The sequence below is a fragment of the Homalodisca vitripennis genome, chromosome 3 (genome assembly GCF_021130785.1).
Source record: "Homalodisca vitripennis isolate AUS2020 chromosome 3, UT_GWSS_2.1, whole genome shotgun sequence".
Classification (NCBI taxonomy): domain Eukaryota; kingdom Metazoa; phylum Arthropoda; class Insecta; order Hemiptera; family Cicadellidae; genus Homalodisca; species Homalodisca vitripennis.
The window spans coordinates 195,369,581-195,382,198 of record NC_060209.1 but is presented as its reverse complement, the minus strand read 5'-3'; the positions used below and the strand labels follow the sequence as shown (position 1 = coordinate 195,382,198).

At 31.8% G+C, this 12,618-nt stretch overlaps 1 protein-coding gene and 1 long non-coding RNA gene across 2 annotated transcripts in view; one reads left to right on the top strand and one right to left on the bottom strand.

The window, feature by feature from the left end:
- The window catches only part of LOC124357977, a 75,936-nt gene extending 67,953 nt beyond the window's left edge, over positions 1-7,983 (top strand). The window contains exon 10 of the mRNA XM_046810148.1: positions 4,909-7,983. Coding sequence (XP_046666104.1) covers positions 4,909-5,014 — 106 coding nt within the window. The 3' untranslated portion in view covers positions 5,015-7,983. The remainder of the gene's footprint in view (positions 1-4,908) is intronic.
- Positions 7,984-9,966: 1,983 nt separating this feature from the next.
- LOC124357978 lies at positions 9,967-10,492 on the bottom strand. The gene is made up of 2 exons (XR_006922014.1): positions 10,454-10,492; positions 9,967-10,409 (listed from the first exon to the last, which is right to left on the bottom strand). It is a non-coding gene; the product is annotated as an uncharacterized LOC124357978 (long non-coding RNA).
- Positions 10,493-12,618: the final 2,126 nt, after the last annotated feature.

Sequence of the window (12,618 nt, the reverse complement as noted above, 5' to 3'; positions counted from 1 at the left end):
ACAGGAATTGTGTTGCTCTAATGTTGATGATGATTTTCGAAGACTGGACTGTGAATTGACCATTATATAGAACGTCATTATGCCCTCCATGTCCGTTTTTCAGTAGAAAATTGTGTGTGAAGCCCAAAGTAGCTACTATACATCATCATATTTTAACCAGTCTTAGTCCAGCCCGAACAAGCCAGTTTCAACCTTATCATAATTGTTGAGTCCATATCCTATCCCATCCTTCGGTGAGGTTTTGTGTAAAGAGAAACACACATGGTTCCTCTGTGGTCGTCTCAGCAGCTTACAGCAGGGTATAAATATAATGCCCATTAGTGAAATTTTACAACTGCATTTCTTGTTCCTTTCTTTTAAAGCTAGTAAGCTCTATGTTGAATAACTGATTGATGAAATGTAAGGAGGATGGTTTCAGACTACTTTATGATGGCCTTCCCAGGGTTTAGTATTTGTTCCGATGTTTATACTATTAACATTCTTGGAACGCAATATGCTTGTGCTGATGATATTTCTATTGTACTGCTCCAACTCTGTGTACACCTCTATGTACACGTCAAGAACATTTTCACACCTGACTTTGGTATTCTCCATCATTACTCTTCAACCTGCAAGCAAAAGCAAACTCTTACTAAACAGAAATAACATACATAAAAAGGTTTGCTAACATTAAACGTAATACACGGTTTAGTAGTATGAACCCCAAACAACAATATGCACTCACAATACTTGGACCATGACTCCATATGAAAGTTCACATCTCTCTAACCAATCTCTGTTTTAAGTGTTTTAAGATCCATCTGTCAAAGACAATAGGCATGCTAAAGAGTAGGGTTTGTATCCAATAACTGTCAGCAAATCAAATTGACTGAGGCCATTTACATGGTTTCTCATTGTGCACAATCACTTAGGATTTAATCTTTTAATCTCAGAGACATCTCAGTTGCTTAAGATAATAACTACTAAGGTTCCCTGAGGCAGTCATGTGAACTTAAGTTTTCTTAACAGTCTGTATCATAAGTATTGTTTCAGTTTTTTTGATCAAACCACGTCAAAACATTTACATATAATTTAATTTTAAAAATAAATTCTTGAAGTATTTTGGCCTTGCTGTGAATAGCCATCTTTAGTAAACAGATATTAAAGAAAACTGCTAATAAAACTATATGCTTATACAAGTGGGTTAAAGGAGGCAGAGCTATAACGTAGTTGGCTATAGCTTCACCAATCAACTCCCAATACGACAAAACATGATCTCTATGGCTTTGTTATCCATTCTTTATTCTTATTCATTTAGTGATAAAGAAGCCTGTTTTGTCATATTGGTTGTTGGTTGGTTAAGGTATTGGTTATTGGCCATCCACGTTATAGCTCCGCTTCTCTCAGCTCATAGTTAGCTATAAGCAGAATGTTTTATTGGCAGTTTCAGTGTAAAACATGTTGACTGAAGATGGCTTCGGTAACAGTTCGCTTGCTCCCCCACAAAATATTTTGACGATAACAACATTGGATTTTGGTATGTGGTGTAAATATCCATTTTTATATCCCTGAGTCAAAGATTTTTTATTTTTGATGTGTCTGCATTTTAAATAGTCAGCCAAATGCCGAACGAACCAAAAGTTAAAAAAAATTATGTATGGAGAAAAAGAAATACTTTTTTGTTTTGTCTGTTACGCAAAAACTATCTAGTTATCATAGTTTTAAATTTTTAATTAATTAATGAATCAATTTAATTGAGTTTGTTTCAGTATTTATAAACCATTCAGTTTTTCATAGTACAAACTGAATTCTTTACCAGAAAGATATAAAATAATTAATTTTAATTCAGATAAATACAATTTAATGAAATCGTAAGATATATACATTACGAAGATTGCTTTATCAAACTCAGCATGCACGTCAAGTATATAAATATCTAGAGAAATTTTCCATTTTTTTTAAGTGTACTGTTTACATCCAATAAATCAAAGTTTTTTCAAATATCATGTTTTCTTTTAGAAGGCAAATGACAAATAAAATAACTAACAGTAATGAATCAATTTTCATGTCTACTCAGTAAAAGCAGCATAGTTCACATATGCATTAAGTCTCTAAAGAAATAATACACTTTGCGTAAATGTAAAATTGAACTTATGAGGACCCGAGCTATAATGCAATTTGGAAATGGTAAAATATCTAGTGTATAGAGAGCAAAATGTTATGCCATGTTTTTGCACTATTACTTATTTTCATCTTTTCCACCTGTTTTCCATTTCTACAGTACACTATACAATTAAAATTATATTGAAGTACAATTAAATAATAGATAAAACACGCAAATAAAAATAGACTTCCAACTGTTCCCCTTCGTGTACTAGTTTACTTGTCTGTACTTAACAATTATTTAGGTTTAATTTATCTTTGATTGTTGTTTGTCACCATTGGTAATAACATTTAACCAACTTAATTTTTGAAACTGGTAATAATATGGCTACACATTACTAGAAAACAATATTACTTGAGCCTCCCTCCACCATACTGATACTTGCTCACCTGAAATTGTTATTAATGATTACTAAAATAATACAGTTTAAACTTCAATATTACATTCTCAAAGATTATTTAACTGATCTTGAGTAGAAAATACAATCTTGAATTTAACTGTACATAGGTTTGTAGTAATGAGGGAACAAACATAACATTTATTTTTAATGTATGTTACAAATTTTAAATCATTACAATTCAAATTATTTTAGAATAATTGATTCTTCAGTTCCATTAAATCGTCAATGTTTAACAATAAACATTGTGTTCTAAAACAGAACACAACTCGCATGTTACATACATTTCTTGTTGTTGACTTAATTTAAAATGTTGGTAATATATTGAGTTTTTATATCAACTTGTCTTTTTCTATGTGTCTGTGAGATCAGTTTTATCGTAAATTGTTATATTTACAGATAAACTTTAATATACGTATACTATGTTTTAAATGTGTTACTGTAAGTAATAATTGTTAAATTAGTTTTTAAAACGTTGAATTTATGATTGAATTGAGATTTTATATTGATATTGTTGTGAACAATATTTCAATGATCCAAGTTTTTTATGAATACAGGTCAGTTTCTCAACTAGTACCTTATTGTAAATAAAATATTTAAGGTCTTTCATAGAATGCTTTAAAATATTACAGTGCTAGTTGATACAGTATTGTAATGATAGTTTATTGCAATATTATGATTAGGCTTAGTTTTACTTTCATTATGCAACGAAGAGAGCTTTATTACATCTAAGTATGTATTACTGTGGTAGCCTACGTAATATCTAACATTAACTGTTCTCTATAAATGTTGGTTTTGCAATTACTTATAAATACAGACTAAATGTGATGTCGAGAACAATTGTTTATAAAGTATTGTTCATACTTTAGTCCAAAGTATTTTTAACAAAGAAATTGCCGATGTCCAAGGTATTTTATTGATTAATTAAGAGACATTAATATTCTTAATTAAAATCAACAAATACTTGTAAGTATAAATAAAGAGAGGTACAATAATTCTATTTGCAATTTTTTTAACGGAATTAATAATTCTTAGCTCTGCTGAGAAAATGTTGGACCAATAGCTGTAACAATACAATAATTATACCGTAACATATTCATATTCATAAAAAATCATTTAACCCTCTCCCGCTCGCATTGTTTCCAGGCGCTCACGGTGCTTCTAACCTCAATTAATTCGCTCTGCCGGTCGCACTCGGTCAAAATACGCTGCGCCTCAACTTACACAGGTTTTGTCATTGTAATTAACTATAAAATTATATATATTAATTATTTTACTATATATTGGTTCAATGAAGTTGATTGTACGAGACCAGGGAGGGGGCACACGGACAGCTGGGCGCCGGTGGCAGTTACTTGCGTTGTTTGTTGCGCAGTTACTTGGTGAAGGTCATTGTCTGGCTCGCCGTCACTGCCACTGCCACTGTGATCACTACGAACTACATCCTCAATGCCACAAACCACTTCACAAAGCTCTGGTACATCACTACACTCACTTGAATCGTCGCAATCACTACTAATAACGAGATTGATTTCACTGTCACGAAGTGTACGACTACAACCCGCCATTGTTTCCGCACAACTAATATAAATAGCCAAATAATGGAATAAATCTACTGTAAAAGTAAAGTAAATGGTCTCCTGATAGCAAACAACCCGTAGTAGTACCAAATATTGCTACACGAGAGCAGCACTTATCGGCTCTAGTGGGTAAATCAGTGCGTGCCGATCTGTGCCGTTTAGGCTGCAGTGGCTATGTGGTGGCCGTGCCGATTCATGCCTTGCGAGCGGGAGAGGGTTAAAGTAACCACAGCAGTTTTACTTTTTTTTAATAATTTTTAAATGTTATAGATTGTTTATTGCTCAAGTAATTTTATGTATTGTACCAAAGAAGAGGAGTTAAAATGTTCCTCTGAACTAATGAGAACCACAAACATCTTATTGATTTCAAAATCCTCACGTAAAAACAATTGGTAAATAAAAATGTGAAAGTATCATTTACTTGTAAAAAAGTTTTTTCATACAAATCTTGATGTAGTCCTATGGATCATTCTTCGTAGATGTTTTTCATCATCATAGTTTATGTTGCAATACATTTAGGAAACTGTAGACATTTAGAAATCTAGTTGTCTTCAGACTGTAAGATCTGGACATAGTCGTAGTTTAGAAGTTTAAGAGTTTACATTTACCAAAAATTAATGATAAGTGAGAATGTATTGACATAAAATGCTTGATTAAGATATAATATTAAGCAATAGTGACACTAGCTTTAAGATTAGTTCTATAAAGGTACTAAGCTTTATCCCTTGAATATTGATAGTTAAAGCACTACGTGCAAACATCGTTTATGACATGGCTTCTTGTTACAGTGGCTTTTCCGGTGGAGACACTCCCTTGGACCCAACAGTGTGGAGAATATTTAAATTTCATGTAAAACTGGTGAAATGTAACAATATAACTGGTTTGTTCAATTAACTTTATTCCACAAAAAATTCGTGAATTCCTAAAATGATCACCGGGTGAAGGATGTAAACTTAGGAGCAACATTATGATGTGAATAGATTCTGAAACGTAATACAAGTTTTAATAATTTATTTATTTAACCAAAGGCAATGCCTTTTTAAGTAATACATATACACACAGTGAAACAATAAAATTATATCTAAAATATGAGACTAGACTAACAAATGTGAAAAAAACATGAGATCCTCACATTCATCAACTGCAGATACATAATTTGTATCTAGCAGATAAGAGTCTAAAAAGAAAAAAAAACATTAAATAAACTATGGATAAATAACAATAAATAGCATAACAATACTAAATAGGATAATAAAAATAGACTGCATAGTAACAATAAACAGCATAATAACAAATAAATATGAATGTGACTGTAACAATAATAATAATTTTAAACTTTATCATTAGAACTGCAATATTGTTATTTAAGTAACTAAATAGCAATAACAAAAATAAATAGGCAGTAAGCATAACATCAACAATAGTAATGCAAAAATAGTGCAAACCAAAATATTTTACAGGAATCCAGAGAGGGAAAGAGAAAAAGGGATTCTACTGACCTAAATGTACGACCCAACATAAAAAAAAATTCATAAATTTCTTCTACGGTCAATTAAAAATATGATCTACATTTTGCAAAGATTCGATTAGTAAGTTAGTATACTTACTTTTTTCTTAAGGCTAAACTAGGTAAATTTTGTTAGGGAAATTATTTAGTTTAGTTCACATATAAAGAAAATTCTTTTGGGAGCTACTACAGAGCAGTGGCTGGACACTATTTCGAGTGTTATACAGATGTATGTGGCTGTTTAAGTATAGTGTTCATTGATTAAACTAAATAATATATACAAATAAAATAAACTCAATACTCCTAGCATAGAGAATAATGGTTTACAATGAGCCTGATTACCTACATTACATATAATTCTAATAGCCTTTTTCTGTTATATATTAATTTATTAGTGCAGGGACACGAACTAATACACACTGTTTGTAACTATTATTCAAAATCTTTATTTTCTTACATGCAGTAATTTTTTTAAATGTTGGTTATTGTTTAATTTTAATACCTGCATGAATGCTTAGTTTTATTTATATTTTTAGTACATGACCTGATGGACATTTATTGGTGCACTCTACTCTAATTATTGTACGCAGCTAAGTTTTGTAGTTGAATGTTGTTTTCACTAGACGTAGCCCATTACAATTTGTAGATCAGCTGAATAAATCATTTGCAATATAAAAAGCTTACAAGACCACACACTAAAACCCTGTAATAAGATTCTGTAAAAAGTAAGCTTTGAATTTAAGAGCAATATACCTTACTAATACAGAGGATTCTACAAAATGTTTTAAACGTCTCAACATCAACAACCCTTTCGCGCTAATACCAACTAAGATTGTAATCGAAGACTAGCGTAAGAATTTTAGTGGTTCATTATCATTATTTAATTTAGGCTACATAACGTCTATTGTTACTAGCAAACCAATAATTCAAAAGTAGAGAACTTGTTATTAATAGCCTACTAATTAATTAGAGTCCATTCAGATTGTTTTAAAACTAAAAGCTATTTAAAACCATGTAAAATATTTATTTCAATGGATAAAAATTAGTTGCAATGGTAATAGGGTCATCTGAAAGTAAGGTCCGATTTCATAACAAATATTTAAAATAATACTGCACTTATCTTTCTATGAATATCATATATGTATATGGAACGTACCTTCCTGTCAAAAACCCAAAAACCGGGTAACTAATCATATTTCGCAGCCGGCGGGTTGATTAATTGTTTTGAACATTGTAAATTTTCACAATCAACATCAACCTACAATACAATGGTTTCACTGCAAATGGCGTCGGTCCGTACGCAAGGCATGCCGGGAGTCGGCGCGCATGCGCATTGCGCTGTTTGCTCGCCGCTCGAATAGTTACCGCGAATTTCGAATTACCTCAGTAGTAATTTAATCATTTTTGCTATAATAACCAAACTCAGTAAACTCTACATTTCTATAACTCAGTTGATGTTTGGTCAAAGAAATTACTACTTCCAGTTTGCCATTCTCCATCAAGACAAAAGACTTTTTTAATTGCCTACAAAAACGAAAATCTGTTTACTTTACAGTAAATACCAATGGTTTCACTGCAAATGGCGTCGGTCCGTACGCAAGGCATGCCGGGAGTCGGCGCGCATGCGCATTGCGCTGTTTGCTCGCCGCTCGAATAGTTACCGCGAATTTCGAATTACCTCAGTAGTAATTTAATCATTTTTGCTATAATAACCAAACTCAGTAAACTCTACATTTCTATAACTTAGTTAATGTTTGGTCAAAGAAATTACTACTTCCAGTTTGCCATTCTCCATCAAGACAAAGGACTTTTTTAATTGCCTACAAAAACGAAAATCTGTTTACTTTACAGTAAATACCTCTCCTAGAACATTATTCCCGGAAAAGCCACTGACTGGTCAAGCCATATCAAGTGATAAAACTATCCTATTAGGGCTGGCTCTTTTTGAACCTGAATGACTATTTTCTTAAAACTGAAACTTGTAATATAATATATTGGTGGTATAAAAAACAAGAATATTTTATTTGTATTTTTATAAAAGGTCATAACAATATTAAAATATCATAAATATTTAAACTTCTAATCTTGATTTTACAGTATTACTCCTTTTATATGTATATTTATTTATTTGATATTTAGTTAACCACTGTAATTTCTATGAGAGCCATCAAGTAGTTATCAGAATGGAAAGAACTTTCTTATAGAAGTAAAAACATAGTAATGCTACATTTTAAAAGTGGAAATATTTAAACAAAATGTACTTTGTTCACTATTATAGTTGAAAAATATATGTTTGTCATTTTAATTTTTAGTATTTAGGCTGATAAGATTTACATTAAGGAATTTCTTCTTTCTTGGAATTTCCTAAGTAAAAGGTTAAAAATCAGAGAGTTAGAAAATCTACTTTTAGGCACATTCAGGTTGTGTAAACTGATAACATTATCTGAAAAGTCAAAAATAAAAAAAAAAAAAAAAAAAAAAAAAAAAAAAAAAAAATACAACACAGAACTAAAAACAGTTTATGTTACAAAAAGTAGAGGCAGTTGAGGATTATGCCCATCCACCAATCAGGTTACAATGTTGTGAAATGAAATTCTGAGGGAAATTAATGATTGATATCTGCTGTATGCTTTATTATCATTTCATTTTTTGTTTCTGTGTTTTCTCTCACAAATTTTGATGAATTCACATTTCATCTTTAGCTATTTAGTATTTTCATAAGCTATGTAAGCTAGAAAAGCGTTCATTCCTTCTAGGTTTACTTTGAGGAGGCCTCACTGTTGGCAGAATTGCAATATCCTTGGCTCATTAAAATATTCAACAATTGTTCAAATTAATAAAAATATTCTCTAATCAATGGTTTGAATACATAAAAATTCAATATTTTATTAGTCTTTGAGTTAAGAAAGTAAAATAAAGTATACTATGTTACACTTTATGCAGTTAGTTAATAGTTGGAGAAATTTATAACTTTGACATCTTTCTGTCCTAACCATTATTGCTTGTGTTGACCATGAAACTATTTCAGACATTCTTGAAACCTATAATATATTTGAATACAACAAATGTGACTTTATATCTTACTAAACCAATACAATTCAACAAGTAGATTTTGCCTTAACATTATATCTTCTTGTAAAATTAGAATATGGTGTCCTTGAAGGATGATTCTAAGTGCCAATTTTTTTCTTATATGTGTTTCAATTTCAGTTCATTCTTAATATTTTGGAACCTAATTCATTATGAAATCATAGAACTCATATACTCATGGATACAATTTTGCTTGAATATCAATTAAAAAATTAATTGAACAAAATCTAATTTCAATCAGTTTTTGTAATCCGTCGTTCCTGTAAATAATAGTTTTATTAATCATATGATTGAAAAATTAAAATTTGGAATAAAAATTGCAACACAACTATATTAAGATGGTATTATTGCCTCATATATTGTCTTTACCACACATAAGTATTATATGGGCATGATGTGAATAAATAAGTTCCAGATAATGTCTGTATTATACAACAAATCCATAAGAAAGTTATGAAGTTTTCATGTAAAATTGCTTTTATATTGTTATAACTCTTGACGTTGGATTTTTTTATGTTTTAGAAACAAACATATACTGAACAATTAAATGTAAATTTTATGAAGTAATTAGGAGCAATATAATCAAACCAACACAGATTTAAAAAACTTACAAAACTTTCTGCCAAAGCAGGAACTATATTATTAAATAAATTTGCTGCAAAATTAGGGAGGAATAAAAATGTACATTTCATTTGTGAAGAGTGTTTTACAATTAATTGACTGCAATCAAATAAGATAAAAATATTTTTTTAATTTGAAAATTATTGTTATCTCCAAAATCTATTGCTTTATTCATTTTTTTATAATTAGTAAATTATTAAGTTTTCAAAATCTCTTAAAAAATGTTTTTGTAGAGTACCGATGACTTAAAATTGTCTATATCAATAAAATGTTTGTCAGTTTTACTACTATTGGACTGTTTCAGATAATAGTTAAGATTTTGCAATGTACTGCTATTTGTGCCTCTAATTAGATTTATAAGTGATCTCGGGAATTTTAGAAAAGGCAAGTGGGCAGATTGCTGAAATAAATTATAGGTCAACCGCTATTAAAGAAACCTGCGGAGAAGCAAATTTCTGAGCAGTACCACGCAGGAGGGGCCCCTCCGGCTGGGAGTTGGGGTGGGGGGTGGGACCAGCACCTTCTTGTATCTGTTTATCAGCTGTATGGATCGTGTCTCGCTCTCACAGTTTTGCTTACACTGCAGCTACTTTACCTGTTCTATAACTATATATTTTTTGTGTCGCAGTCTAAGCGTAAAATATTAATTGAACAGATTAATGTAGTCATAGATGTATCTAGGAAGCTTGTATTTTGTTTTGAGGTTAGCCGTGCAGTGGCAGTGGCCATTAGCTGGCCATCAATTCAAACGGGTCAGTCAAGTGAACAAGTGATCCAGATCAGAGTGTTTCAAAAGACCCGTTCACCTAGAACGTTCGTTCACTTTTTCTTGCCAAATGAATGAGTTTGATATTTTCTCAAACCAGATATGTTATTTTTAATCATCGTTAAAACTAAGCTTAACATCATATGGAACTAACTAAAACTATTGAGTTTATACATTAATTAGGTTACACCAGGTTTTCAAAATTGTTCAGTCGTTACTTTAGTTCACTGCTAACCGATTAAGAATAAAACCGTAATCGTATAACCAACAGGGGGACTAGAGAGTCTCCCTATTTGTAATATAACCTTACAAATAGGGTTATATTATAAGTAAGGTTATTTGTAATAACCTTACTTATGATAAATCAAAGGCATATCAATCAACCAAGTCCATTGATTATAATTATTAACATTTACAATATTTAGTAATGTATCTAGTAACTTTCAATTACACTTTTAAATATGTTTTAATAGATACATCAGCATTTACTAGATTCCTGAAATAATACATTTATTGTTATATATCTGTCTATTCACTGTATGATATGCTGTTGTTGTTTCTTCCTCTATTCGAACACTTTTTTACTAGCAGATCCTTTCGCTCACTCGGTCATTACATCCAGTCGTTCATTCGTTCATTTTGTTCGGTCAACACGATGACCGGTATAACATACTCTAGCGGGAAGGCTCAGTAACTCTGTACTGACCGGTTTAGCTGAACTAATCGCAGCAGTGAACGAGACCGACTGAGCCAGATCAATCAGCTGATCTAATAGAGCGAATGCCGAGAAGTAGTGGGGATACTGGGAGAGGGCGGCATCACAGCGTCGGAGGGGTATTTACCCCACCCTGCGTGAACTGAAATCCAGGGTCTTTTTGTAAGCGGTTTACCTATAGGCTGTTGAAACGCTAGTTTACACCTCCTTCTGAAATTTTGAAATGCGCTTCCATTACTTCGGTATCATACTTGTCGTTGTCCACATTGTTCAAACTCTAACCAATGTGAGATCACTGATCACTGATACCAAAGTAATGGAGTGCTGATGTTGAGTGATTTGCAAGATGAAAAGGTGCCTAAATATCTAAATACTGAGATGACTTAGAAGCTGGCTCTTTCTCAGATACGCAGTTCTCAAAGTAGTAAATTCTCATTTTACATAGTTTTTATCTCAGAAATGTCTTAATATATGTATCAATATGACTTTGCAAGTAATAATTAGGTTTGTATAATTGTGTCTAAAAAAACCTGACTTTTTTTGTTTGGAGAAAAATGTTTGAAATACCACATACTGAATTTTGATGTCGAATGAGTTTAAAACAAAATGCAGTCAGCCCTAACTCTGCTGTTGATATTGTAAATATTTCAGTTCCATAGTTAACCAGCCATATGGCTTATAAAGAGTGATATGATTCATAGGTTTAAAAACAAATAAAACTAAAAAATATACAATTTCTTACAATACTCACTGGTCACGTTTTTTACCTCTGTTCCTCGCTTTTTTAGTTGTATTTAAATCTATACACTATATAAACAACATTGTTTTGAAAATGATAATTCATTTATTAATGAACATGAGTAGATTAATTACTATTACTTACATTTACTACAATCCAGATTGATGTTTTCTCCAAGGTTTTAAATACGGTAACTTATTCTTCAAAAATGTGCATATATTGATGTATTGGATTGCTATGTAAAGAAATATTATTGACTTGCTCAACTCTTTTTGTACTACATTTGATTGAATTGATCAATAGTTTAATGCAACTAAGGTGGTGACAACTTTGACAATGTAAGGATGCTGCTTACATTGTTAAAGACGGGTGAGGCAATATTTGGTTTTAAATTTTCACAAAATGGATTGACTAGACAGAGAAATCAATTGGTCTCCAAGTCTCCAGTCGATTACTTCCAATGTGATCATTCTAAAAATGAAGTTTATAAAAGAAAACCTCTTAATTTATGTGACCTGAGAAAAATTCTAACCCCAGGAGTGTTCACTTCATGATGGTTTATACCTTCCAGTTGAAACCTATGCTGGGTACAGAAAAAAAACCGATGTGTCATCTAATCTGAATAACATAATGGATGTCCAGGAGTGGAACATCATTAACTTCAAATTCCGGCGTGAAAGGCTTGATCGATAGGTCTAAACTACTTTGGGAGATGACTGTTGGAGTTGGTGGGGCTCCCCAAGTGTCAAGGGCTGTTGCTAGCCTCGACATAAGGACGTAAGAGTATGCTGCTCCTTGCCTGCTTTGACTGGAGAGGCTGACTCAAAGCCGGCTTCCTCTTCTTTCGAGGAGACATGACTGAGATTAATGCCCTAAATCCTTCCTTTAACAGTGGCAGCCCCTATTCCCTTACCCATCCAGAATACCTTATCACTCCGAAGAGGCACATAAGACGTTTTAGGACTAAGTGTAATTTCTAAGCTTCTTTTCCTAAAAGAACAAAAACAAAACAGGATTCTAGAAGAGGCTGCTAGTAAGAAACCTCAGGCAATCTGTGACT